At 41.7% G+C, this 26,757-nt stretch overlaps 1 protein-coding gene across 6 annotated transcripts; it reads left to right on the forward strand.

The window, feature by feature from the left end:
- HNRNPA3 (heterogeneous nuclear ribonucleoprotein A3) lies at positions 1-26,544 on the forward strand. 6 transcript variants are annotated; one of them, XR_010591326.1, is made up of 14 exons: positions 1-119; positions 7,872-7,974; positions 14,444-14,566; positions 14,656-14,802; positions 14,886-15,096; positions 15,345-15,434; positions 15,517-15,621; positions 15,717-15,797; positions 16,516-16,692; positions 19,611-19,736; positions 19,813-19,882; positions 23,659-23,734; positions 25,329-25,407; positions 26,218-26,544. XR_010591326.1 is itself a non-coding variant. In XM_065560800.1 (13 exons), the coding sequence occupies exons 3-12, from the start codon at positions 7,909-7,911 to the stop codon at positions 19,863-19,865; spliced, it is 1,179 nt and encodes a 392-aa protein (XP_065416872.1). In that variant the 5' UTR covers positions 2,649-2,891; positions 3,982-4,098; positions 7,872-7,908; the 3' UTR covers positions 19,866-19,882; positions 19,972-20,706. The 6 variants fall into 6 exon arrangements, 5 of the variants coding, with proteins under 5 accessions (XP_065416871.1, XP_065416872.1, XP_065416874.1 ...); XM_065560800.1 differs by lacking the exons at positions 1-119; positions 23,659-23,734; positions 25,329-25,407; positions 26,218-26,544 and adding exons at positions 2,649-2,891; positions 3,982-4,098; positions 19,972-20,706; XM_065560799.1 differs by lacking the exons at positions 23,659-23,734; positions 25,329-25,407; positions 26,218-26,544 and adding an exon at positions 19,972-20,706 and having other exon boundaries at positions 4-119.
- The last annotated feature ends 213 nt before the right edge of the window (positions 26,545-26,757 follow it).

The raw sequence follows: 26,757 nt of genomic DNA on the forward strand, positions 1-26,757 counted from the left end.
TTATTTTAGTTAAAAGGTGTATTTGAGTTAGTGTATCCTTCTGAAATGGCTATTGCTACAATCAAAGAGGACAAAGATATTCAAGACTATGTAAGAAGAAAGGATGAAGACTTTTACAGGTTGACTAGCTTTGGGGGGTTTTATGCTTATTCTGGTGTCCTTCTCCAAAGAGACAGAAAGAATTGCCTAACTATACTTATAACTATTCAGTTTGTGTCCTTCTTCTACACTATATGAAACAAACAAATTGAGTACTTCCCAGTCCTATTTATTGAGTTACTTGACAGTTTGTTAGTCTATTTCTTCCAGTCCCTACACAAGGGTGTGTGTGATAACAAAATCAAGAGAAACCTGGCCTAATTGGTGATGAGCTTGCTTGTTACAATACTCTAGCTAAAACTTCCAGAGGTAACTGCAGATTGAAACTATTGCCTTTATTTTTAGTACTCAATTTGAGACACCTTAACATGACCTGACTTTGAAAGTGTAGGTGCTCAATAATTCCTGCAAGTAAAGCTGTTTACAATATATCCAGTTGAATATACAAAAACTAAGGTATGCAAAATCACTCATGAAAAATCTTGACCACATTTGTGCACAATTTAGTGTTAATCTAAGATTACTTTTGCAGTATAGATTTCTGAAAAATTACTATTTTGAGACAGGAGGCAAGGCTTTTCCAATATTGCTATGTCTTGTGATTTTTATCATGACTGCAGTGATTTTTGTGATATTTTTATTTTAATGTGCCCTATGAAAACATGCTGAATAGTACCCATGCATCAATTTCCTTATTCAAAATGGCCACCTACTACTACTCTCAATGGAGCTGAAGCCATCAAGATGGCCACTGTTTCCCTACAGTTTCTCTGCATATGGTAGCACGGCTGCCCTTTATAAAGTTAGCTGCCATCTCCCACTGTTTTCAGTGAGATTGATGCCATCCCTGCAGGCAAAATGGCTGCTATTCTATGGTTGAGGGGGTTAGCAGGACACAGGGACTATGAGGAGCAGCAGAAATACTGTGAATGGTGAGAATAAGGTAGAGCAGCAGGTGGATCTATAGGATGCATGGGGGTGTGGGGCTGAAGGGGTGCAGAGTAAAATGATGGGAAGAATGGCAGCAGCACTCCTAGCCTGGGGTAGTGGTGGGGAAGAGATGGCACCTCTGAGCAACCTGGAGAAGGCAACAAGGAGTCTGGTGGCACCTTAAGACTCCTTGTTGTTTTTGTAGATACAGACTAACAGGGCTACCCCCTGATACTGGAGAAGGCAGTCATGCCAACTTTTGCAAACTGATCATGAGTTAGGGCATTTTTTGTTGGCACCTGCAGGAGGAGCTCTGCTGTGATGTGAGAAGTTCCTCTGAGCCTGTGACTTTTTTCAGGGCTGGGCAATGGCATACTAGCAAAATTCTACGTGAGTGCCTTGGGATTGTGGATACTACAGACCTGCCCTACCTACAGGAGTGGCTAGATAGCAGGGAGAGGGACCTGGGGTGAGGGGAAGCAGTGATGTGCTGTTACTCCACCTGGGAAGAGAAGTACTAGGGAAGCAGGGGGATTCAGAGAGCTGGTGTTGGTGGGGCACAGGTGGAAAAGCCCCGGGGCAGCAGGGGGTGTAGAGAGTAAATGAAGTATCCATCTGAGCATCCAGGGAGAGGATTGCATCTTGTGTGCATTACTGGTTGACTTTCAACCTGACATTATGACATACTGGCAGAGGAATAAAGGGGAGTTAAGAAATTTAAAAAAAGGATTAAAAACTGATTTTTCTAGGCCAAACTTTGTCTCGTGACTTTTGATCTCTTGAGGGTGGCAATCCTGTGTGTGTTCTAGAGTTTAAAAACAAGCACTATTTTATCTCACTAAGTTATTAACTTTCATAATAGTCAGCGTTTGACGGGTGGGTTGTTCTCTTTAACTAATGCTGTTGTGTATTTTTGCCCTTCCTCTAATCTGCCGCTATTTTCCATTTTGCTTGATGGAAGTGAGCCCACAGTACCCTCCCGTGAATTGCGTAGGATTTTTGAGGGTGAAAATATGGCTGCCCTTAGAGAAGATGGCTCACCCCCTTTCGTTCCAACGGGGAATGAAGGCAACTGGCTGTCAGGGAAGATGGCTGCTCCTTTGAGGTGTCAGATATAGCAGGACGAAAGGCTGGAGTGAGCACTATTGGAAGGGCTGAGAAGGGAGGTCCTTGGAATCTGGAAGGGCAGGGAAGAGAGACTAGGAAACGTGGAGGGGGCGGGGAGGAGCAGGCTCGCTGGACGTAGAACAGAAGTGGGACAGAGCTCCCAGACAGAGGAGGGTAGAGTCCTTCCATCAGGTCGGGGGAGGCCCTCATTTTTGCGTATATGTACTTAAGGGTGACTTGATCGTGCATGGCATATGGAACTCAAGCCCCCTAGGCTGCTTTCCAGGCTCTTGCAGGGATATTCCCTGAGGCAGGGGGCTTGGATTTATGTGTTGCGGCCCTATGTAGATATCCGAGTCATGGGCTGGGGCATGGCGGGCCACGCGCGCTGCGCCTTCTGAACAGGGAACATTCGTCCCTCCGCCCCTCCCCACGCTGTATCTTGTAGGTATAGCCTCCCCTCCCCCAGCTGTGGCTATTTCATACAGCGTTCTTGTTCGCAGCTTCCTTTCCCCCTCTGGGGTCGGGATCGCCCTGAGCCGCCCTCCCCGGCTTCCTGGCGGGAAGGGGAGGACAGAAGGAGGCGGCCCCGCCACGGCGCGCGAAAGCTCTGCCGAATTCTCTGTTACTGAGCGCACGCGCTGTCTCGAGCCCGCCTCCCCTCTTCTCACGTGACCCCTCCTCTCCTCTCCTCTCCCTCTCGGCTCCATATTGAATTTGAAACTGAAGGAAACGAGTCTGGTCACAAAATGGAGGTAATCGCCGCCGCCGCGTTAGCGCCGCGTGGAGGGAGCGGGGCTGCTGTCCGGCCAGACACGAGGGAGGGATAGTGAAGCCGCCTCCCCCTGCGCTGCTTTCGTGCCCGGCTGAGCTCCATGCGGGTGGATTTGGGACGGGAGCGCAGGCAGCTGGGTGTGTCGGGCAGGCTGGCGGCAAAACGGCCCCGCTTCCCCGAAGGGTTTCCCCCGATCCACCCGCCTCGGCGTTGCGAAATAGCGCACAGACCGAGGGCGGGGGGAGGGCTGCGCTTCAAGCTCCAGCCCCTCAAGCAATAGGGCTGCGGCCGCCATTTTGCCGCCCTCTGAGCACTCTACCCTCCGGGGTGGGGGTGGGGGGGGGAGATTGACACTATGGGTCCGGCCAGGAAACCGCAATGCTCGTAATAGCCCCCGGCCGGGAGGGTGGGGGTGGAGAGTGAGCCCCGGCCCCCCAGTAAAATCCCCACCGCGCGCACCTAAGGGAGGGGCGTAATTTCCAGCAACCCCCCCTCTCTCGGCATCGACCAACACTCTCCAGTCGGCACCCGAGAAAGGCTGGGACACCCCCCAACCCACAGCTGCAAAATGCCATCCTGCTGCGCCCCCTTCCCCCTGTAGAGAAACCGCAAAATGCCATCCTTCTCACTGCACCTCCTGGGGGAGAAACCGCTATACGTGACCCCTCCCCACCTCCAGAACAGGCTGGCAGTTGCACCCACAGCAGCACAATCCCCACTGTCCCCAGGGAGAGACAAACGTCTAAAGCCAAAGTCTGGCCCGGCCAACAACCAACATGCAGCTGCCACGACTCTGGGAAGAGAGACAAAGGAAGAGTCTCACACGGAATCTGATCCAAAGCCCATTGAAGTCAGACTCCCATTGACTTCAGTTGATTTTTGGATCTGGCCTACACTGAGAGTAAGATACAAAGCAAATCCTACCACCACCCATGGAAGATCCTGTAATGCCCCAATTGTTGGAGAGAGCTCTTGCACAGCCGTTCCTTTCTCTGTGATCCATTGGGGAGGGATGTGGGTATCCCTGCTCAGTAGAACTCACAGCAAGATTCCACCACTCCGTTTCTCAGGTATCCAGGCCTGAAGCGTGTACAAGCAACTAGAAGAAAGGGAGAACCTGACTGCCTCCATTAGTAACTGCTACTACATAAGAGGCAGAGAGGAAACTCCAGACGATAGCATAACAGGTCAGAATAACTTTATGTGTAAGCAATTGTTTTAGTTGCTTCAGGGATGTTGCAGTTTGCAAAGGGTAGGGGAGCTGTCCTACTGACATCTAACAGTGTGGATCATGATTAATATAGCTTGAAAATCCATGGTGTGCCTAATCAAATATTTTCCTGCTCTTCACAAATGATAATGCTGCTTACATTGGGAATGGGTTGTCTGCAACAGTGTAAACCATTTACATTGTTTCTAGCCCAGTTTTAGTTCTGTTTATGAAACTATGTTTTAAAGGAATCTTCTTCAGATATATTTGCAATATATTATCCTTGTCAGAATTGGCTTAACTACAGCTGTGTTTAAATGCAGTGCCATAACTTTCTGTGAAACACATTGTAGATATAGCACTGCCAAATGTCATGCATGTTGACACTTCTGCATATTGCAAGCCTATCAGGCCTGCCTGCATCCCAGTTGATACCTCATGCATTCAACTGGCCTCTAAGCCAGGGGTGGGCAAACTTTTTGGCCGGAGGGCCACATTGGGGGTTGCAAAACTGTATGAAGGGCGGGGTACGGAAGACTGTGCCTCCCCAAACAGCCTGGCCCTTGCCCCTATCCAACCCCTCCCACTTCCTGCCCCCATCAAAACTACTGACCCATCCTATCCCATCCCTCCCTTCCGCTTCTTGTTCCATAACCGCCCTGGGACCCCATCCCCTATCCAACCCCCCTTGCTCCCAGTCCCCTGACTGCTCTGACCCCTATCCACACCCCCCCCCCCCCGATAGGCTCCCTGGGACTCCCACACCTATCCAGCCCCCCCGCCCCCGCTTCCTGTCCCCTGACTGCCCCCCGGGACCCCTTGCCCTTTATCCAACCCCCTGGCCCCCTTACCATGCCGCTCAGAACAGCATGTCTGGCAGCTGCGCCGCCCGGCCGGAGCCAGACATGCTGCACTCTCCTCAGCAGGTGTGTGCAACCCTGCCACCCAGAGCGCTGCCCACACGGTGACATGGCACTGGGGAAGGGGCCGGGGGCTAGGCTCCCTGGCCAAGAGCTCAAAGGCCGGGCAGGACGATCTGGCCCACCTGCCTTAGTTTGCCCACCTCTGCTCTAAACACACAGTAGTAGTTCCTCCTGGGCTCCTGTGTTCATTGTGGCACCAGATTTCAGGCAGCGTCTCCACCCTTCCTGCAGTGCTGGCCTGCATAGAGCCTAGCTGGTGGTGACAACAGCTGCTGATAGGAAAGTGAGGGGATTTAGACCCTTAAAAAGGCACAGTAGAGGTCTAAAAGAGGGAATAGATTGGGGAATCTCCTCCCACACCTCTTAACAACTCCCCCAGGCATGTGTTAGCGTGCATCAAAACCCACCCATGCTTCCCTTTGGCAGCCCCTGACTGCCTCCAATTCGCCACCACGTGCCTCCTCCAGCTACCCATAATTCCCTATGTTCTTCAGAAGCAAGGACTAGACTCCTATTTTCTCCAACACCTGCTCTGAGGAATCTTGAGAGAGAAATTGGTGACTTTTACCTCTGAAATGACATACATGAAGCTGCACCAAACTTAGCATTGAGGTAGACAGTGTTTGAGGACAATAGAGAAGCTCTGATGGTACTTCATAAATGCTCCTATAAAAGCTTTTGTTTCTAAGCAGGATGCGTTATTTAAATCACAGCATTTAAATTTGGTTTAAAATCTGATCAAATTAAAGTTTGATTTAAATCTTGTCTTGTCTTAGTTTGCAGAATAAAAATTCATTCTCATTTAATGTAGAATCAAAACTTTTATCTATTGCATGCATTAAATGTGTAGACTGTCTACCTAAAAAGTTAATAGTTCTGTTTGGTAACTTGCACATGTGATGGTCAAACAGTTACTTGGTTTACTAATTAAATTTTTCAAATATCATTGTTGGAATAAACATAGAATTGCTCCTGATTTACTAGATTCTACATTGCTATATTTTGCAGAATGTTAGAATTAAATCTAAAACCAACATACAGTATTAAAACTATTTATTTTTCCCTTATTGGGGATTCCTATATCCCATTACAAAATGGGATAATTTTAGATTATTGATGCTTCTTGCCCCATGAAGAACTGTACATCTGACTCTTACTAACTGGGGTCTCTGCCTTCCCAGGATATTCTTCAGTGGCTGAAATAAAAGTACATTGAAATCACTGATTTACATATATCCTGTAAAAGCTAAGTATATAAAAGCTAAGTTTAGTAAACTGACTGAATTATCACGAGGGCAGAGGAAAAACTGTCCTTGTGTTTTCAGCTTATACTTTACTCCCACTTTGGAATACATTTACCAGAATATTTCACAGTTGAAATTTCGTATGGTGACTAGAAAATTTAGATGTTGACTAAATCTGTGTGCAGTTGTTTCCAGCTATTCATTTAGAAGTGTAGAGGAAATTGAGGGCCTAAACTTCAGTGTTAACTGAAATAGCCAAGGAGTAGAGGGGGACATGCTGCCTTTCACTTGTTAAAGGACAATAATCTAGTATGGGGTTCTCAAACTTCATTGCACCATGACCCCCTTCTGACAACAAAAATGACTACATGACCTCACAAGGAGGGACAGAAACCTGAGCCTGCCCAAGCCCTGCTGCCTGGGTTGGGGGAAAATGGGGGAAGCAAAGCCCAAGGGTTTTAGCTCCAGTTGGGGGGCCTGTAACCTGAGTCCCACTACCCAAAGCTGAAGCCTTTGGGCTTCAGCCCTGGGATCCAGCAAATCTAACGCCATCCCTGGCGACCCCATTAAGGATCCTGACCCACTTTGGGGTTCCGACCCACAGTTTGAGAACTGCTGATCTAGCACATGAGTTAACAAGAATCTTCAAGATTGAAAAGTGTCTTGACTACCTCCCTTATTTGTGACTGACTGCATGTGCCCTTGGTAAGTGTAAGCCATTACTTACAAGACAGATATTAGAATTGTTATAGGTTTTTAGCTTTAATTAAACTTACAACGGGAAACAAAGATGAGGCAAAACCATCTGACCAGTTGTACTCTACATACAGATCACTAGTGGTCAACTGACCACAATCTTGGACTTTATGAACTAGCAGCAACCCACAGTGGCATTAGAGGATTCTTGCATTAATGTCTAAAGTAAAGCATTAGAGCAATATTTGCTGTTATGGCAATTGTTTTTCCCATGTTATAGTGCTCCAGTCTTGTAGGCTACTTGCTCAGTGAGTAGAACACAAGGGGAAACATTCCCAATAAAGTAGGGAAATCATCCTGTTAATAAATAATATTTGTTAAACATTGGAGGCTTTAAAGCAGTGGTAGGCAACCTGTGGCCTGCCAGTGGTTTACCCTGATGGGCTGCAGGTTGCCCATCACTCCTTTAAAGGATATCAGGAATAGAATCTAAGACCAGAAATGAAATTTTATGTAGTAAGATGAATCATATATTGACTATGATAGCTATACAACAGCAGTCAGATTTCATGGTGTTTTATAAATCAACTGAAACATTTTTTTCAGACCTCACTTCCCTAACTAGCAATTAAAGTAACTATCTTAAAAATAACCTAAAGGTTAAACACAAAAAACAAATCCCGTTGCAGCACTCTTCCTCTAAGCTTCCATCTACTGGCTTGTAACTTGTTCTATTTTTTTTATAGAGCTTTGCCCCACTGCCATACCCTGCCCCCCTTAGTAAAGCCACTTGTTTGTTCCAACCCATGGAAAGGCGTGCATCTTTACATATGGGGAAGAAAAAGACCCACAGAGGTAAATACTGACTCATACAACTTGTTTCCTAGGTTAAAAGGAGCAACTGAGTTAGTGCATCCTTCCAAAATGTCTGGGATCAAAGAGGAGAGAGATATTGAAGACTACAAGAGGAAAGGAAGAAGATCTTCACAGGTAGTGTTTCCTTTATTTCTTAAGTTCATTCTGGTTCTCCTATATGGGTAGATGAAAGAGTCTTGTCTGTCTGAATGTTTCTATGCCAGGTATGTAACAACACTTCACCATTCATCCCTGCTGGGCTCTATTAACAACTTGTTCAAACATTCCCATCCCTTGCATTACAAAAACCGAAACAAAACAGGGTCAAGCAACAAACTTGTTTGCTAAAATGTTATGTATAGTTTATTACTTCTACAGGATAGACTCTGAGAATGAGATAAAATCTGTACTTCTATTCTGTTACTATAACAAAATTTATCTTAAAAATGTCCTCAAAGTTGCTAATTTTCATTGATTTAGGTGTTTTCTGCTTTACTGCTGATGCTCAGGAGCATCAGCAGTATATTAATGAATTCTTGATTTTTATTCAGAATTCCTTCCATTTTTCTCAATGAGAGGGAAGACAGGCTATCTGTAACTAAAATGAACAACAATTCTCTACAACCTCTGAGAATGGAAGTGAGACTATATCTCGTAAAAGTGATAACTTCCCTATCAGGTCCCTCGGCATTTTTAGTCCTGAGAAAAGACTTGTTTTTTGTAATCTTTCCTTGTAGGTCAGGTTTTCTAAACCTTTTATCACTTCTGTTCCTCTCTCTCCTTTGGACTTGCTCCAGTTTACCTGCATCTTTCCTAAAATGTAGCACCCAGAATTGGACCCAGTACTCCAGCTGAAGCCTCACCAATGCCAAGTAGAGTTGGAATATTACTTCCTATTTTTTACTTACAACACTCCTGTTAATACACCCAAGAATACTAGCCTTTTTAAACTTCTTCATATTGTCTCATTCAATTTGATCTATTATACCCCCCAGATCCTCTTCAGCAGTATTACCACCTTCCATTTGTTCCCCATTTTGTAGTTGTGCATAAGGATATTTTGTATCAAAAGTGGTCCTTAAACCTTTTAAAAACAATGCCATAACTATTACACTCTATCCAAAGATGCAAAAAAGTAACATCAGTCGCTCAGTCTCTGAACCCACAAGCAAAAAATGAGTTTAATGGTCATTTTAGGGCTGCAGATTTCATGGTGGTGAAAATGTCATGGATGTGGTTTCTCTGACTTCCATGCAGGAACGCTTTAGGTGGGTTGGCCTGCCAGCCTGGTGAAGAGGGGAGGCCCTGAGGATGGGGAATGTCAGAGCAAGCCTGCCCCACATTTGTCCCTCAGTGGTGGCTCCTATGGGGTAGGGCCTGGTTTTCCATTCAGGGCTTTGCAACATGGGCAAAGGGTCTCAGTGCCCCCATGACTGAGAAGTGACCAGGCCAAACCTGAGTGCTGATGTGATTCCATGCAATAGATTGCAATATCCAGAGCAGGGAGTCAGGCTAAGTCCTACAGGATGTAGGAGCTGCCATTGGGATGAATGTAGGGCAGGCTTGCTCTTCAGCCTCCATCCCCTTCCTTACTGGGCCAAGATTAGAGTTGCTGTGCAGAGGATAATGGTTCTGTTGTGCATGTTGGTGCTCCCTCAGCAGGGTGAGGAAGAGAACATGACAGAGGAAAGGCTGTAGACACTGGCCTATGATTTTAACAAGATACTATGTTAAAGTATTGTATAAAAAAATCACAACCTATGGCTTTTACTAAAGTTACCATGAATTGCTGATTTTCTTGATTAAAAATGTCATGACAAATCTGCAGCCAGTTTTCCAGAGGACAAGTGTCTCCACCAAACACTGTCACTAACTGTCAGTCTTATTTTTGGTCTCTGAAAATACTTGGGGGTTGAATAGGCTTGGAGATTGAGCTGATTCTTAGCTAGGGTTGGTCCCTGCAGATCAGTTGGTATACACTGACAGTGCCAATACAAGCTTCTCCACAGTTCCTATCTGCATGTCTTTTTTTCCTGTTGATAAAGGATATTGATATCTCGGGCTGTGAAAACAGCACCTGTAAGTAATCTGGGAAAACACTGTAATCTAAAAGTGTTCCCCAGAAGCTGTTGTGCTATAAATATGAAACAAGTGAACTGGTGTTGGAGCTGCTTCCCAAAACGTAACTTGCTGTTGCACTTAAGTGCTTTTTAGTCTTCAGGGCTAACTTTGTGTCTCCAGACAAAGCGAAGGATTCTCATGGAGTGCTGTGCGGGCTTGCAGAGGGGGTTTTGGCAGCGGTTTCTACATGTAGGTGGAAATGCTAGGATCTGGGGGTGCCTGTACAAGGGAAGGACAGAGACTTAAGGAAGCGGCGCGTTCGCACCCGGCCATGTGTTGTATTTCGCCCCTCCCTCATGCGCTCCTGTTGTGGCTGCTTAGCACAACGAGACTGGGGTCTCCAAACAGAAAATGTTGGTCTTGCATATGGGGCCAGAGACGCTGCTCCCACAGGAGAAAGAGGGACAGGCCCTCTCCCTCTCCCTCCTCCCCTTGCCAGTAAGCGACAGCTGGGTGCGCGCGCTGGTTTCAAGCCCGCCTTCCTCCTATCACGTGATCCCGCTTTCCTCTCTGCTCCATATTGAGGCGAGGGTGAACGCGGCGACTCGTGTCCGGTCACAAAATGGAGGTAACCGCCGCCGCGTTAGCGCTGCGCCGGGGGAGCGCGGCAGCTGGCCTAGACTGCCGGGAGGGGGGGGGCTGGCGGCGGAGCGTGCCGCCTGGGCCGGGTGGAGCAGAAACTGGCCGCTCCCGCTCCGGAATTCGCCCCCTGAATAGGCGTCTCGGCGCCGCGAAATGGCGCGCAGGCCCGCAGTGTGGGCTCGGGGGAGGCTGCCCTTCCTCTATGCAAGGGGCTGCGAGCGCTTGTACTGCGTTTCCTCCCCATTGCAACCACTGCTCGGGAGGGGAATGGAACAGGCTGAAAGGAGCTGACAGGAGTATAATATTCAGCATAATTCTCAATCCTGGAGACTAACACCACAGTCCATCTCACACACGCATGAGGGACAATGCTGATCCCATCCGCAGGAAACTAACATCTAGAAAACCCCAGCCATCCATCCCCAGAGAGAATGAAATCCTTAACAAGTTAGCCCTGCTTCTCAAGCGACAAACTCCCAGAAAAAAACATCTTCATGGAGAGCTTCTTTAAAATAGAAACATCCCCCTTTCAGAACTCTCATGCAAAAAAAAGAGAGAGAAAATCACTACGAGGAGAGTGCAGTACCCAGCAAAATACCTCCTGCCTCAGGGAGAAACTAATACACCAAGATCTATTCCTTCTTGCCCAATGAGAATACAATACACAAGAAAGCCCAAGGAAAGACTGCAGTTTGTGCAGGAACCAGGGGGAGAAAATGACACAGCAGAATTCCCCTTCCACCCGGAATGACACTTTTCAGTTGTTCTCCAGTCATATTTCTGGAGCATAGATAAGACCTATTTTTCTCTTATTTGTATATTTATATTAAAATGGCAGGCCTGATGCATGTTGAAAAACAAAAGGGACCGGGTCCACTTTTTCTCTTTGTAGGTCCCTTTTAACAAAGGAACCCAGCTCAGTTTTTTCTGTTAGCAGGCTGAACTGCCAAACAAAATTCATGTTGAGATAGCTTTTCTTCCCACTTCCTTTTTCTCCATTACTGTGAGCAGGCAAGTTTGAAATATTCAAGACCTTTACTTATTGCTGTAAATTCAGTGCCTGCTAAGACTAAAACAGACAGGCACAGCAGGGAAAGGAGCGTGTGTACATATACAATAAAAAACAAAGCTGGCTAATGTAAATGTAAAAAATATGTTGTAGGTTAAATACTGACTCTTTAGCATATGTCATGTAAAATTATGAATGCTGGTGATTGCATTATATTGCAGTTGTATCAAGCAATAATTACACCATGACTAAACTTGAACCTTTAAAAATTTTAAATACAAATGTAACTAAAGTATTTGGAGTAAAGGTACTCAAATATTTTCAGAATCTGGACCATTTAAAGTATGTCATGACCCATGTTTCCCACTTGCAGTCACAGGACCCCTGAAACCCCCCTCTCTGCTTAATCATTACATAGTATTTGTATGGTAACTAAGTCGGTTGTTTAAAATATAAAACTAATATGAGGGGGGGGAATGCTTTTGGATATCTATAGAGTTTCTCATCTGAAAATGAGAGCCAGCTCTTCGTGAATCACCAGCCATTGGTCTTTGCACTATAGTTTGGAACCCACTTAATTGAATATTTCCCAGAAGTGGTACAAAATTCAGCCTTAAGCCTTTGTTTGCTAAGCACTCTTGAACAAATAACTTATAAATATGTTGTCCTTCAAAGCAGCCATATTGCATTCACTCAAAGGGAAATGCATTTTTTTCTGAAAAAAGCCAAATGACCTTCCCTAACCTGAGAGCAGGACTGGAATGCTCCACTTGCAGATTGGAGTGGCAGATCACATCTGTCTGAGGCCAGGGTTACTTGTTCCATATAGTTGTATCTGCAATCAGCCATCCTTCAGGTTGCCCTGTGTCTGCCCCACATTAGCCTGTTGGGAGCAGATGCAGTGGTCCCTCATGCACATCCCCACTGTAGGGCTTTAATTGTGCACAGGGCCTTGTGCCAGCACTCCACTCTGGAGTGTTTCCTATTTCTTATTTTGTGACTATGCGTTCATAAACGTTAAAATATCTTCTACTGCTTTTCCCACATGAGCTGTTGTATGAGTTGCCCAGTAGTCTTAAAGAGATCTAATCAACTTGAAACACTCTTTAATTTTTAACCTGCTGTGTAATTTAGTAAAACCTGTGGTTACAATAATTGGTAAGTTTGCCGAAAAAATATTGTACATTGTCAGCACTTTGTGAGTTATCTCCTTCGTTGCTTAAGTCACTTGAAACTAATAGGAAGGAGAGAACCCCTTATGTCTTTAAAACTTAAAAACAAAATTCAAAGTATACTGTTAAAGCAGTGGTTCTCAAACGTTTGTACTGGTGACCCCTTTCACACAGCAAGCCTCTGAGTGCGACCCTCCCTTATAAATTAAAAACACTTTTTATATTTAACACTATTTTAAATGCTGGAGGCAAAGCGGTGGAGGCTGACAACTCGTGACCCCCCCCCCCCCCCCCATGTAATAACCTCGCAGCCCCCTGAGTGGTCCCGACCCCCCAGTTTGAGAACCCCTGGGTTAAAGAATTCCCTGAAAAGCTGCACTCTGGAAAACTAAACTGTGCATTTAATTTTAATAGCTCACATTAAAATTTAGCTCAACTAAACTAGAAACAAGCTTTTCCTTACTTTTGCTTTCCAATACAGTAGTTCTTCCTCCGGCTTTAACCTTGTTTCATGGGCCCAGCTCAAGAAAGTATCATGGGGCCCTTTTTTCACAGCACTGTTGAGACTCTTGTTTCAAGATACTTTACATTGTGGCCTTTTAGAAAAATGTTTGTTGAATGAAGACATAAAATAAGCTTACACTTAATTCAGATTTCCAAAAAGTCTTAAATTTGATCTACAAAAATAAGTCATAGAAGATGTTCTAGCATGACCTAAATGTTCTTTTAAAATACTTGTAATTGCTTCACTAATTTGTATAAGATTCACATTTTTAAGCGCTGTCTTCACATGTCCATGCAGCTTTTTGCAGCAGTTTAACTAAATCTGTTTTTAAAATAACACCTTCAGGTAAATCAGTTCAACCCTGTCATATAGACAAGACCTTGTTTCACTCTTGGACAAGGTGTGGGGCCACAATGCTTTTTGTTATACTTTCAGACTAACATAGCTAATGGCTGTTGGTGGATGGAATTGTTGCTGTCCAGTCAGAAAGGTTGGCAAAGGAGACATTTGAATCTTGCTATAAGAAAGCTTTTACAACTTTGTTTGCCTCTGTACAGGGGCCGAGATGCTCAAAAAGTGGCTGATTTTGTATATCTTAGTTTTTGGTTGCTTATCTTTGAAAGATCCCATCCTCTGAAAATTGGACCCCTTTATAGTGTGGGCTCCCAAAGTCACTTGTCACTTAAATCTAGCAAAACAGCATGTTCTCAGACCACTGAGACTCTGGACTTCAGTTCCTTGACGGTGCCCTTTGGCTTGGTGTCTTGCTTTATTTTTAACCCTGTAGAAGTTATTTGCCAGTATATAGTGGTGGCTCACTTATAATGAAATCTGTAGGATATAGTTCCTGAGACTTGCAGATCAAATAGCATTAACATGCCATAGATATTTGGATACACTTTAAAAATAAACTGTTTGATACTCTTGTATCTAGCTATAGGTATGACCAAACTTGTAATATTAAAATTCAAAACCAAGTTCTAGCCTGCTAAACAAAACCACACATCACTAAAGAAGCTAACCAGTGGAATTACTTAAACCTATTCTTCTTCACCAAATGTTAAATGTTTTTTACTGTTGTGAACAAAACTTATTTAAATATTTATATTATGAAAAAAAACTCAGAAGAATTGTTAGTAATGCTACCAAACTTGTTAACTTGACAGGACACAAGTGTTTGGTGTAGCTTGCTGAGAAAATGTCTTTGTTTTGCAGGGCCATGACCCAAAGGAGCCAGAACAGTTGAGAAAACTGTTCATTGGAGGCCTGAGCTTTGAAACAACAGATGACAGCTTAAGAGAACATTTTGAAAAATGGGGCACGCTCACAGACTGTGTGGTAAGTTGTCATAATTCAAAAAATGTTTCTGAAACAATGAAAATATCTAAATGTAGTAAGATGATAGCATGTCTCTTATGCTCTTGTAGGTGATGAGAGACCCACAAACAAAACGTTCCAGAGGCTTTGGCTTTGTGACATACTCTTGTGTGGAAGAGGTAGATGCTGCAATGAGTGCTCGACCACATAAGGTTGATGGGCGTGTGGTCGAGCCCAAGAGAGCAGTTTCTAGAGAAGTAAGTCATAACTTAATTTGTACTGAGTATATTAGGAAGTCATGAGAAATATAAAGTACTAAATATAATTTCTGGCCTTCTAGGATTCTGTAAAGCCTGGAGCACACTTAACAGTAAAGAAAATATTTGTTGGTGGAATTAAAGAAGATACAGAAGAGTATAATTTAAGAGACTACTTTGAAAAATATGGCAAGATTGAAACCATAGAAGTCATGGAAGACAGGCAGAGTGGAAAGAAAAGAGGATTTGCTTTTGTAACTTTTGATGATCATGATACAGTTGATAAAATTGTTGGTATGTGACTGTTATAGAATGTGAAATTACTTGAAATAGTATAACTGATTTTTACACAGACCTGAACCATGCATGGAATGTGTTTATTAGTAAGCAAATAGTTGACCGAAAGCATGCTACAAGAAATATTGCATGTAGTATAATCTTTGCTTTTAACCTGTGTTTATGCTTTTACTAAAGCTTTGTGTAGCTCATGTTCTGGTGAACAGTGAAAACGAGAAACTATTTCAAAATTGTTTATTTTCTAGTTCAGAAATATCATACTATAAATGGACATAATTGTGAAGTGAAAAAAGCACTTTCCAAGCAAGAGATGCAGACTGCTAGCTCACAGAGAGGTAAGTTTGAGGTGGTGCATAATGGGATATTTTTACATAGCTTAGTTTGCATTTCATTTAATATATGTAAAATGTCTTGTAGGTCGCGGGGGTGGCTCAGGCAACTTCATGGGTCGTGGAAGTTTTGGAGGAGGAGGAGGTGGTGGTGGTGGAAATTTCAGCCGAGGAGGAAACTTTGGTGGCAGAGGTAGATGATTGAGTCTCTTTCATATTTCATCAAAATGAGATATTGGCTCAACCAGACTTGTATTTGTTCATGAAAACCTCTTTTCTTTGGTCCAGGAGGCTATGGTGGCGGTAGCGGTGGTGGTGGGAGAAGTGGAAGCTTTGGGAGTGGTGATGGATATAATGGATTTGGCGATGGTAAGCATATCCTAATACCACTTGGTCAGAACTGGCTTTGGACTTTGGAAAGTGAGGTTATTTTGGCAGTGATTGTTTACTTGGATATTGTGCAACATGAGTTGAATGACTTCCTTTTGATATTTTTTTTTTCAGTGCAGTTACATCTTCCCTAGATGAGCAAGTTGGTTAAAATGAAACTGATCCAAGTGTAAACTGAGCCTTAAACACATCTACATTTAAGTAAATGATAGGCAAATAATTAATTGAGTGAAAACAGTTAAATGAAAGCTAACTTTTTCCAGTCCCTATGCCTGCTATGGCTGAAACCTCAAGGGTCAGATATGACAAAATGACATGAAAGTTGACTTAATATCTGAGGTTCATATGTAAAAGATTTCATAAACTTGTAATCTTAGCAGACTTGGGTTTGGATGCTTATCCAAACCAGTGTCTGGACAGAACTTCTGGAAGTTTTCCCATCAGCGAGATGTGTAAGTGGCACTTCTGCCTTTGAAAACAATAGAGGAAATAGAACAGTAGACTATTTTATAATTAAAGCTACTTTATTGCTTTTGGTACAGACACATAGATTAATGTGTTGTGACTTACTTAGCTATTAATTTATCAAAGAATGTTCTTGTAGCTGAAAAAACTTAGCATTTCAGTTGCAGCATACTTATTCTACTTAAATCTATACCTAATTTTTTTGGTACACTGACTAATCTTTCTTTTTTAGGTGGGAACTATGGAGGTGGCCCTGGTTACAGTAGTAGAGGGGGTTACGGTGGTGGTGGTGGAGGAGGACCAGGATACGGAAACCCAGGTGGTGGATATGGTGGCGGCGGCGGTGGTGGTGGAGGAGGAGGAGGTGGTGGATACGATGGTTACAACGAAGGAGGAAATTTTGGTGGCGGTAAGTAGTAGTTGCAGATCTTTAAAATGTAGCCTATAGCTCGCAAATCTGAACTATATAGAACCTAAAATTACGGGATATAGTAATGATTCTAGAAATGACAGAGGTTAGGGTTTGGCCCCAAATATAATCAACATAAGGATATTGCAGAGGGGGTAAGCGAACTTTCCTTATGTTTATACTTAATTGTACAGTCTTCCATTGCTCAGGAATTTTTTATAAAGAGCAATGACCATAATTTTTGGGGTGGAGGGGGGGAGTAGCAGATAGAGGAGAGACTTTCTTCTGATGTCTTGAGTGAGGAGGAGTAGAGAATTCCCAGGACTATGCCCAACTTAATATATCAAAATTCTGTATAACGTGGCATGAAGGTATTTAGTTTAATCTTTCATAACCTGCAGACTACTGCTATTTTGGCCAGAAAGTTAAGATACAAAACTTACCTTCCTCCATCCTGTGACCTCAGCAAGGTTTGAACATCAGTCTGTATAAGACATTTAAATACTAACACGAAGTATTTCAGTTTATTGCATTTTCTTTCATTAGAAAATGAGTGCAAAATTACTAATTAGATTGCAAAAGTCAGGAAATTAGTCACTACCACCGTCTTGATATGTAAACTATATTTGACAATTAAGCTTATTAGCCTCAAACCACCAATACAAGTATTAATAAAGGGATTACATATAGGTTAACTATTAGCAAAAAGTTGCTTTCCTAAGTCCCTGTGTGTTATGAATGGGTAAAGAAGGGAGGGGCATTTTTGAAAAGTTGAAATATCACCAATGTCTATGCATGCAGCTTTCAGTGAGGACACTCTCAGTGTTTTTGGTTACATAATGGTGTACTAGAATAAAGACCAGGTCTACGCTACACATTCTTGCTAGTATAGCTGTATTGGTCAGGAGGGTGATACCTGATCAACATAGCTGTGCTGGTAAAAATCCTTACTGTAGGATGCAGGTACACTGGCAAAACTCTGCTTTTGCCAAATGTAGCATACATCCCTTGGTGTCTGGAATAAGATATGCCAACAAAAGCAGTTGTGAAGATACAAGCTGAACTCGTACTAGGAGTACTCTGCCATTGTAATATACCCCTATAAAGCCCACCTCGGGCTTGTCTATGGGGGTGTGCGTTGCAGTATGCACTAAACTAGGGGTCTGCAACCTTTCAGAAGTGGTGTGCTGAGTCTTCATTTATTCCCTCTAATTTAAGGTTTCGCATGCCAGTAATGTATTTTAATGTTTTTAGAAGGTCTTTCTATAAGTCTATGATATATAACTAAACTATTGTATATAAAGTAAACAAGGTTTTTAAAATGTTTAAGAAGCTTCATTTAAAATGCAGAGTCCCCTGGACCGGTGGCCTGGGCAGTGTGAGTGCCACTGAAAATCAGCTCGCATGCCACCTTTGGCACACGTGCCATAGGTTGCCTACCCCTGCACTAAACCATTGTACTGTAAATACCCTGTGTAGGCCCTGCTAGCATGAGCATAAAAGCTACCTAGTTCACATTAATATACTCCTGGCAGTGCATGCCACAACTCACTCCTGTAGCCTGCCCTGGGGGCTGTGTAGACCTGGCCAAAGGATGAGTCTGTTTTGAAAGGTAAGGAAGTCCCTGTCAACATAACCAAAATGTCTTTCCACAAAGTTCAATCAACTTGATTGGAAACCCTTCCAAATACCAATATAGACAATTGTAATGTATTTTATATCTTATGAGCTTATCTGGCTTGATTGGAAAACTTTTTGCTCATGTTGATAGGGTTTATGGGGCTTTTATACTCTCGAGGCATTGCAGTGATTAATAGGATTAGCTCACTGATTAACAAATTGGCTTTTCAGTTGATTTAATTAAGCCAGTGGAGCCCCTTTTGGAGGAAACTTTCATAAATCAGTGTAGAAATGGCTATAAATTTAGTTAAACTTGGTGATATTAGTTCAGCCACTCCTACACTGACTTAAGAGCTCTACAAAGGCATTGCACTACTTAAACCAGATAGGTGTAACTAATTTGTTTTTAATCAGTGCACTTTCTGTATATAGACCTGGCCAAAGGCCCCAGTTAAGCACATTCTTAAGTACAGGGCTAATCAAGCCATTAATGGTTAACTGGCCTTTTTGGATATAGAATGAGGAGTGGGGCCTGAATTGATAGTTTGTTTTTCCTATAGGAGGGGTGGGGGGGAAGCTCTCTGCAGTTTTCCTGGATAACTTTTCTCTTCCAAGACTGGTTTGGTAGCTAGTTAGCGGCTATCAAGGACTTGAAAAGAGTTCATCTTGTTTAACTGTTATCTCTAACTGTAGAGCCTTCATCTAGCGATGCTTTTCAGCAATTAATATAGCAGTATTTGTGGGTTCACACTGTAAGTTCTGCCTTAAAGAGATACTGAATTACAGGTGGAAAACTGTTAATTTGAGTAATTATGGTTAGGGTGCCTCAGTAGAAAAACTGACTTTCTGCCTTAATGGAGGTAGAAATAGGAGTGACATAATGGTGTGAATGCTTGGTCAAAGACAAGGTAGTACATGTTCTCTTCCCCAAGATGGTGTTGAAAGTCGGACTGGCATGGGTTAGCGTGAGGCTGTGGCAAGCCATATGACCAGAATTTTGTATAACTTGATTATGAACACTAATTTGTCCACATTGCTCTCCCTCATAAGAAAGTTAAGACCCATTTCTTTCTTCCCCTAAATCAGAAGTGATGTTTCACGTTTTTCTTTTGTGGGTGGGGAGGGGAGAGAACTTCTATGTTGAGGGCTACATTAACAATACCAGTTTTGAGTTTGCCTTTCACTTCTGTGGCTTAGGTATACAACCTGAGGCCAATCAGTGGGATTCTTTAGGTTTTTGTGTTTGAAGCTGTCTTAGGTGGTAAATTTGAGATGATTAAAAATAAATTTTGTTTCAGGTAACTATGGTGGCAGTGGAAACTATAACGATTTTGGCAATTATAGTGGACAACAGCAGTCAAACTATGGACCCATGAAAGGAGGTGGCAGTTTTGGTGGCAGAAGCTCAGGCAGTCCCTATGGTGGTAAATATAACTCTTTGAGCAAAAAATTTTAAACGCTTGCAAAGAAACTTTACATAAATATATATGTTATTTGTAGGTGGTTATGGATCTGGAGGTGGCAGTGGTGGCTATGGTGGCCGAAGATTCTAAACTGAACCAGAAAAAGGGTGGGTATAGTATACATATAGATGACGATGATGATGAAGAATATACAGCTGTTCACTGAGTAATAATTTTCTTATCCTGTATTCAACAGGCTACAGTTCTTAGCAGGAGAGAGAGAGCGAGGAGTTGTCAGGAAAGCTGCAGGTTACTTTGAGACAGTCGTCCCAAATGCATTAGAGGAACTGTAAAATCTGCCACAGAAGGAACGATGATCCATAGTCAGAAAAGTTACTGCAGCTTAAACAGAAAACCCTTCTTGTTCAGGACTGCCATAGCCACAGTTTGCAAAAAGTGCAGCTATTGATTAATGCAATGTAGTGTCAATTAGATGTACATTCCTGAGGTCTTCTATCTGTTGTAGCTTTGTCTTTCTTTTTTTTTTTTTTTTTTTTTTCTCCTCATTACATCAGGTATATTGCCCTGTAAATTGTGGTAGTGGTACCAGGAATAAAAAACAATTAAGGAATTTTTAACTTTTCAATATTTGTGTAGTTCAGTTTTTCCACATTTAGTTCAGACTTTAACAAAAATAAAGAAATGTAGTTTAGGGTGTTTCTTGTTAATAGAGAAGATTGATGCATTTCTCAATTACCATTTTGTGTTAACTTTAACTGTAGAAACACCTGATTTGCAGTCTTAAGGGGTCTAGTCTCAATGCATATATGTAACTCCCATTGACATGAGTTATATATATATATATATGCAAATAGAGAGAACATATGTTGCGTTATAGTTTGTTTTAGATGTATTATTAGGATTGAGTTATTTAAACTAGTGTTTGTGAATGATAGAATTAAGCTTACTTTCAAATGAAAATTTCAAATTACTTTTTGTTTTGTGCATATTTTTTAATTTGTGGTTCTGTATTAGTGCTGGCTCTGCAAGAAAATAAGGCATGACAAATATTTTAACAAGACTTTCTTTAGCTACATAAAAACTGCCTCCAGTCTCATTTTGAGATATGTAGGGGATACCTGAAGTCTCTTGTTCAAGTTCTGGGTGAAGAGGAGATGGACTTGCTTTTACCTTTTTCAAATTCTTGTAAAGCTCAAAAGGGTGAAACTCAAGTGCCTATTACCTTAGGGTATGAAGTTAGATATTTTTTGGATGAAATTGTGCTTTGAAGAGAACAGCCATGATGTCTTTCTCTTGAATTAACTATTTCATTTGAAAGTGCTGTTGTAGTGAGAGAATAGGTATATGTTGTAAAACCATTTAATGGCTATATGCTTCCTTGTATACACCCTAGGCATTTTTTCTGGACACATCCTTCTGACTTGGAACAAAGAGTAGCACAGGTATAATCCCTGACAGTCTCAGGTAATTCATTAAAAAGCCTCATGATGATGGGCAAACTGTCATAGTTCAAGTATTTTTTACTTCTGAAGAAATGGGTTCAAGTAAGGGATTTAGGGCTATTTAAAAATAAACTTGGTCATATTTTAGTGGCAGGAAATCTTATTTGTTCCATTATTTGGGCTAGATTTGATACCAGCATCAGTTTGCTTAAGAGACACCCATAATCAATTCAGATATGATACACTGGATGGTGGCGGTGTATCAAAGTGGAATACAAGCAGAATAACTGGGTAGGTGACAGTAATGCTGAAAAGGATCTGGGAGTTATAGTGGATCACAAATGAGTCAACAATGATGAATTTGCAAACAGGGCTAATGTTCTGGGGTGTATTAACAGGAGTGTCTCCATGTAGGATATGTGGGGGAGGGGTGGTGTTAATTGTCCCTCTGCTTGGCACTGGTAAGCCTCAGCTAGAGCATTTTGTCTAGTTCTGGGTGCCACACTTCAAGAAAGATGTGGATAAATTGGAGAGTTAAGAGGAGAGCAACAAATAAAAGGCTTAGAAAACCTGATATGAGGAAGGGCTAAAAAAACTGGGCATGTTTAGTCTTGGGACAAGAACGTGGAGGGGGGAACCTAATAAGTCTTCAGCAACGTTAAGGGTTTTTACAAAAAGGATGGTAATCAATTGTTCTCAATATGTACTGAAGGCCGGACAAGCAGTAATGGGCTTAATCTGCAGCAAGGGAGATTTAGGTTGGATATTAGGAAATCCTGTTTCACAATAACAATAGTTGAGTTCTGAAATAGGTTTCCAAAAGAGGCTCAGGAAAATCCTTTTAAGAACAGGTTGGACAAAACCCTATCAAGATTTACTTGATCCTACCTCAGCACAGGGGGATGAAGTTGATGACCTCTGAAGGTCCCTTCCAGTCTGCCATTTCTGAGATTTTTATATATATATATATATATAGAGAGAGAGAGAGAGAGAGAGGGAGAGACAGACACAGACACCTAGCAAGTATGCTTAATGCCTTACTCTGAACCCCACATTCAGGCACTGGTCATCCTTTCCTCTACTTGATTTGACTTTTCTCTCAACTCTTGCCAGAGCAGTGCTTTCTGTCATACAGGCCCAGAAGAGTAGGGATACAGTCAGTAGAAGAAAAACCCCAGACATTTGACAGTATGTGATGCTCAAATTGATCTCACCTGTTTCACCTCTGAGTCCAATGTGCGATATAAGGTAAATGCAATTCCAGCACAGGAATCCATCTTCAAAGATGTTATGAAATGGCTTAAGTTACGACCAGTCAAACTACAATAAGTTACTATTTAAGAGGTTGTAGAAGAAATAAAAATCAATACAATCATTAAGCAATGTTGCCAAACATTGTTATGGGAGTGTGTTCAAATTTCAGAATATTAAAGAAACAAGGAACACTGTCAAGGTTGGTAGGCACCAAACTGGATGTTTTTCTCCTCTGCTCAGGTTTTTTTCCTGTGGGAATGTTCTAAAATGATTTTTTTTATCTCTAGTTTTAAAAAACCCCAATAGTCCAGTATCTGCATGAATCCAGATATAGTAAAATGGCATGCATTGAGATGGGAGTTGAAAAGGTAGCACTTAAATGAGATATTTAAATCACCTCCAAGGAGCTTGTAGACAATGGCCAAACTTTAAAAGGTACATCAAATCTGGCATCTGATCTGGATACTTGCAACATTGGGGGTGAGTTCTGCAGACACACAACATTTAGATCACTCCTTGACTTGCATGTGCAAATGCTTACTAACGAGTTGGGTAGACTTGGCTCTGCATCTGATTGTAGGGAAAGAATTAGGATGGGTTGAGGTAAAGTCTTGACAGTGTTCTTTTTAACAAGGCCTCTGTAGCTGCCCTGTAACACTTACATTAGTTTCAAGATTATCAACAAGACTCCTTTGCAACTTGAAACAGTTGAAGTCTGCAAGTGACTTGTTCTTAAATGGGTGGGGTAGCTTAGTTGTGGTATGCAATATGGAAAAGTGTAAGCTATGAGACAGTGATTAACCAGCTTTAAGAACCTAGGATGTACTTCTTAGCAAAGTATGGATCAAAGGACTCATAAGACAGGACTTCAGCAGCCTATTGAGTATGGACAAGTCAGCATAATTAAAGAATGACAAGGCAGCAGCAGCAACAGCAGCTTCAACTTCCAGAGAAGTGAAGGCATAAGATACTGTGCTGATAGTGAGCAGCTTTCCAAAGGCTAGTTAAATCTGCTGAAATATCGAAGAAAGTCTAGCAAGAGTTCTTCACCTTTTGGAACCTCCTTGAGTGATAGCCACTTGAGTTGACACAAAATCAATAGGTCTAGCATTTAGACCTGAAAGGAAGGGCAATGAGATAGGTAAGGTTTTCCTTTAAAAATTTTTCATGAATTAGACTAGTAGTGTTTTTTTAAACAAGGTAAGAGTAATTTATTTACATTGCAGGTTGAATGAGAAGCTGCAGTTTGACAAAATGAGGAATGTCTTGCATATCCTCTTCAGTTCAAAGGTTTCTGACTAGGTAAGACTTGTCTTGTAAAACAAGCAGCTGATCATGACCCTTTAACTCACTCCCTTTTTAGATTCTCTCTCTCTCCCGTCTATCCCCCCGTCGTCGTTCCCCCCCCCCCCCCCATTAACTTGTATTGAGTTTTTTCCTAGATAGGAGAAAGGACATTAGCAAATCACAGCATTTGCTGCTCTGAATTAAAGATATTTTTGGGGGTGTGAAAGCAGTTCTATATAATTCATTTCTCAACTGTCTTGCAATAATATGTGGATCAGTGTTTGAGCAGTGTACTATAGTTTTCCCGCTGTTAAAAGAGCTTCTAAACAACCTTTTGACCACAATTCAAAATAGTCTTTAACATGGTGGCTGTAGAATATTGCAGATGAAAGCATTCCTCCTATTAACGAGAACAATGATCTGTTCCTTTGCAGAAGTCTAGGCTCTCTAACGGCATTAGTAGTAATTAGCAAAGGCAGTTTTTTCCTTAGAACGTCCTATAACAAGTAGGGATCACTTAAAATGGATTTTAGCCCAAAACAACGCTTTTATTTCTGTGGGGACAGAACAATAAAATAACTTGTTCTCTCTATTTTGCACACAAGTCCTTGACTCTCTTGGACGTTTGCTGTTTTTTCTGTGTTCATCTCTCAAGGCCTGAAGCTGTCATGGTGGGGAATATTTCTATTGTAGCCCTTTTTTACACTGGAGTCTAGTACCTGTTTTCATTTAAACTTTTCAGTCAGATAAAATATCTACTAGTCTTTATTTTTACTTTAAGACTGCTTTTCAGTGAACAGTCATAGTTCAAGAACAACTCAGCCAGTATTGTCTGCTTAAATTGCACTAAAACGAAAAATTCAAATGAACACATTTCACTTAGTTTTAGCTGTTAAGTGTTCATATATGGATTTTGATTAGTACTAGAATCCCACTAATTGAGTCCTGGCAACATCTGCCTGTGAGCACCTAAAAATCCAACCTTTGAAAACACTGGTGTGAATCATTCTTAATAGTTATTTTTAGATGGCATGTTTGTAAACACCATGAAAATCTCACTTAGTGCATTTTTTACAAATTAAATGAATGACAGTTATATTCCCCCACCCTAGGTTGAGCCAAGGTTGAAAAGGTAGCTTTGGACTGAGGCAGAAGGTTCTCGATACCAGTCATGGTTAGAGTACTAGATACCCTTGTTGCATCTGGTGACTAGCATCCTTTCTTAGCCAGAGGTTGAAAAATGCTTGTTCCTGCCTGCTGTAACCTTCCCAACCCTGGCTAAGAGAAACCTCTTCTGAATGCACATGATCAACAAAGGGTCACTTCTAGATTAGATCATGGATTGATTTGCTGCAGCCTGCCTATAGCATCTTCAAGTGTTAAGAACATACGGGGTATCTAGGTATACAGTTCCTGGAAAGTATTTAGTTCAGTTGTAAGATCTATAGAGTGATATATTGGTTCTCCTTACGATGACTCCAGATTTTCTTAATATTTTAAGTGTAAAGCTTGGATATCAGAGTTTCTGAAATTAGCTTCCCAATATCAATATGTTAAATACTGAACTAATTTACTTCTGCTTACTGTCTTCCAATTGCTTATGTTGTAGTTTCATCAGACAAGGAGATGAACGAATTTTTTTAAAGAAAAGTTGGACATATGTTATACCAGAATATATGAATTTCCAGGTAATATTTACATAGGCGCTTTAAAGAGTGAGGATTGTCCTTTTTTCATGGACAACACTTTCCTTTCTCCAAACTGGGATCCACTTCAGATACTGGAACCAATTTACTTGGTGCAGTTGCTGAACAAGCAGTAGCTGCCATGCTTGTGAACAAAGTCACTGCCATACCAGTTTCTAATTGGTTGCTTTGTAAAGTACTTTAGGATACCAAGAGTATGAAATATGCTAGATAAAATCAGATTATAATAGAGAGGATCAATCTTAATTTGCTGTCCTTGCTATCAAGAATAAAGAGTTACAAGGCATTTGTTCCTACATTGCAACTTTAATGGGAAACTCCATTAAATACTTACAAGTATGAAAACTCGTGTGTGTACACACGCACACTGTCCTGTTTCCCAACAGGGGCCCAGTTTGATGCAGAGTGAGACTGGAATTTGGTTTGCCACTAGAAACTATGGAAATCAGTCTGAAAGTTTTTAATTAAACTGGTTATCTTATATTACAACTTTTGAAACCGTCTGGTTTCCAGTATTTTAGTGGGTGGAGGGAAAGATTGTAGTCCTTTCCTGTATCAGAATGTCTCAATGCCTTGGCTTACCGTCTCTTGGCTATATGTTTAAGACACTTTGTACAATGAATAAAATAACACTTAATTATTTCACTGGATTATTCCTTTTAAATATCAATCTGATCTCATTTATCAACACTTTTATTTTAAAAATATGCTTGAACATAGTGATACAAAGACAGTCTGGGGTATACTAACTTTCTAATGTATCTTATTCTTTTTCTACTGTGGATGCTGCAGGTTGATTCCTGTACCTCTAAGATAACTTTTTCCTGAACTCAGTGGTGCAAGTCTATCCATCATAGAAGAAAAACGACCCTTCCATAGAGGATAATGTCACAAGATTTGAAAACAGAAATTAAATCTATAATTAAAATGTCAGATAAAGGCTTAAAGAATAATAGTGTAGTGAAACTTTACAGTTTGCATTCAAACAAGTTTTAGAAAAGAACATCCATAAATGTTAACTATATATATCAAAATATTGTCGATAATGCATTTCTCATTTTCTGTACGAGAATGAACTGTATATTGTCATGACTTTTTATTAAAAGTTCTCTTTTTTGAGTAGTGTCAGTAAGATCTTTTTGTCTTCCTATAGTACTGTAGAAGTAATTGAATTTAGAGCCATTCAAAGGAGGGGGGAGGGATAGCTCAGTGGTTTGCGCATTGGCCTGCTAAAGCCAGGGTTGTGAGTTCAATTCTTGAGGGTGCCATTTAGGGATCTGGGGCAAAAATCTGATCTGTCTGGGGATTGATCCTGCTTTGAGCAGCAGGTTG

Source organism: Chrysemys picta, chromosome 11, assembly GCF_011386835.1.
Source record: "Chrysemys picta bellii isolate R12L10 chromosome 11, ASM1138683v2, whole genome shotgun sequence".
NCBI lineage: Eukaryota > Metazoa > Chordata > Testudines > Emydidae > Chrysemys > Chrysemys picta.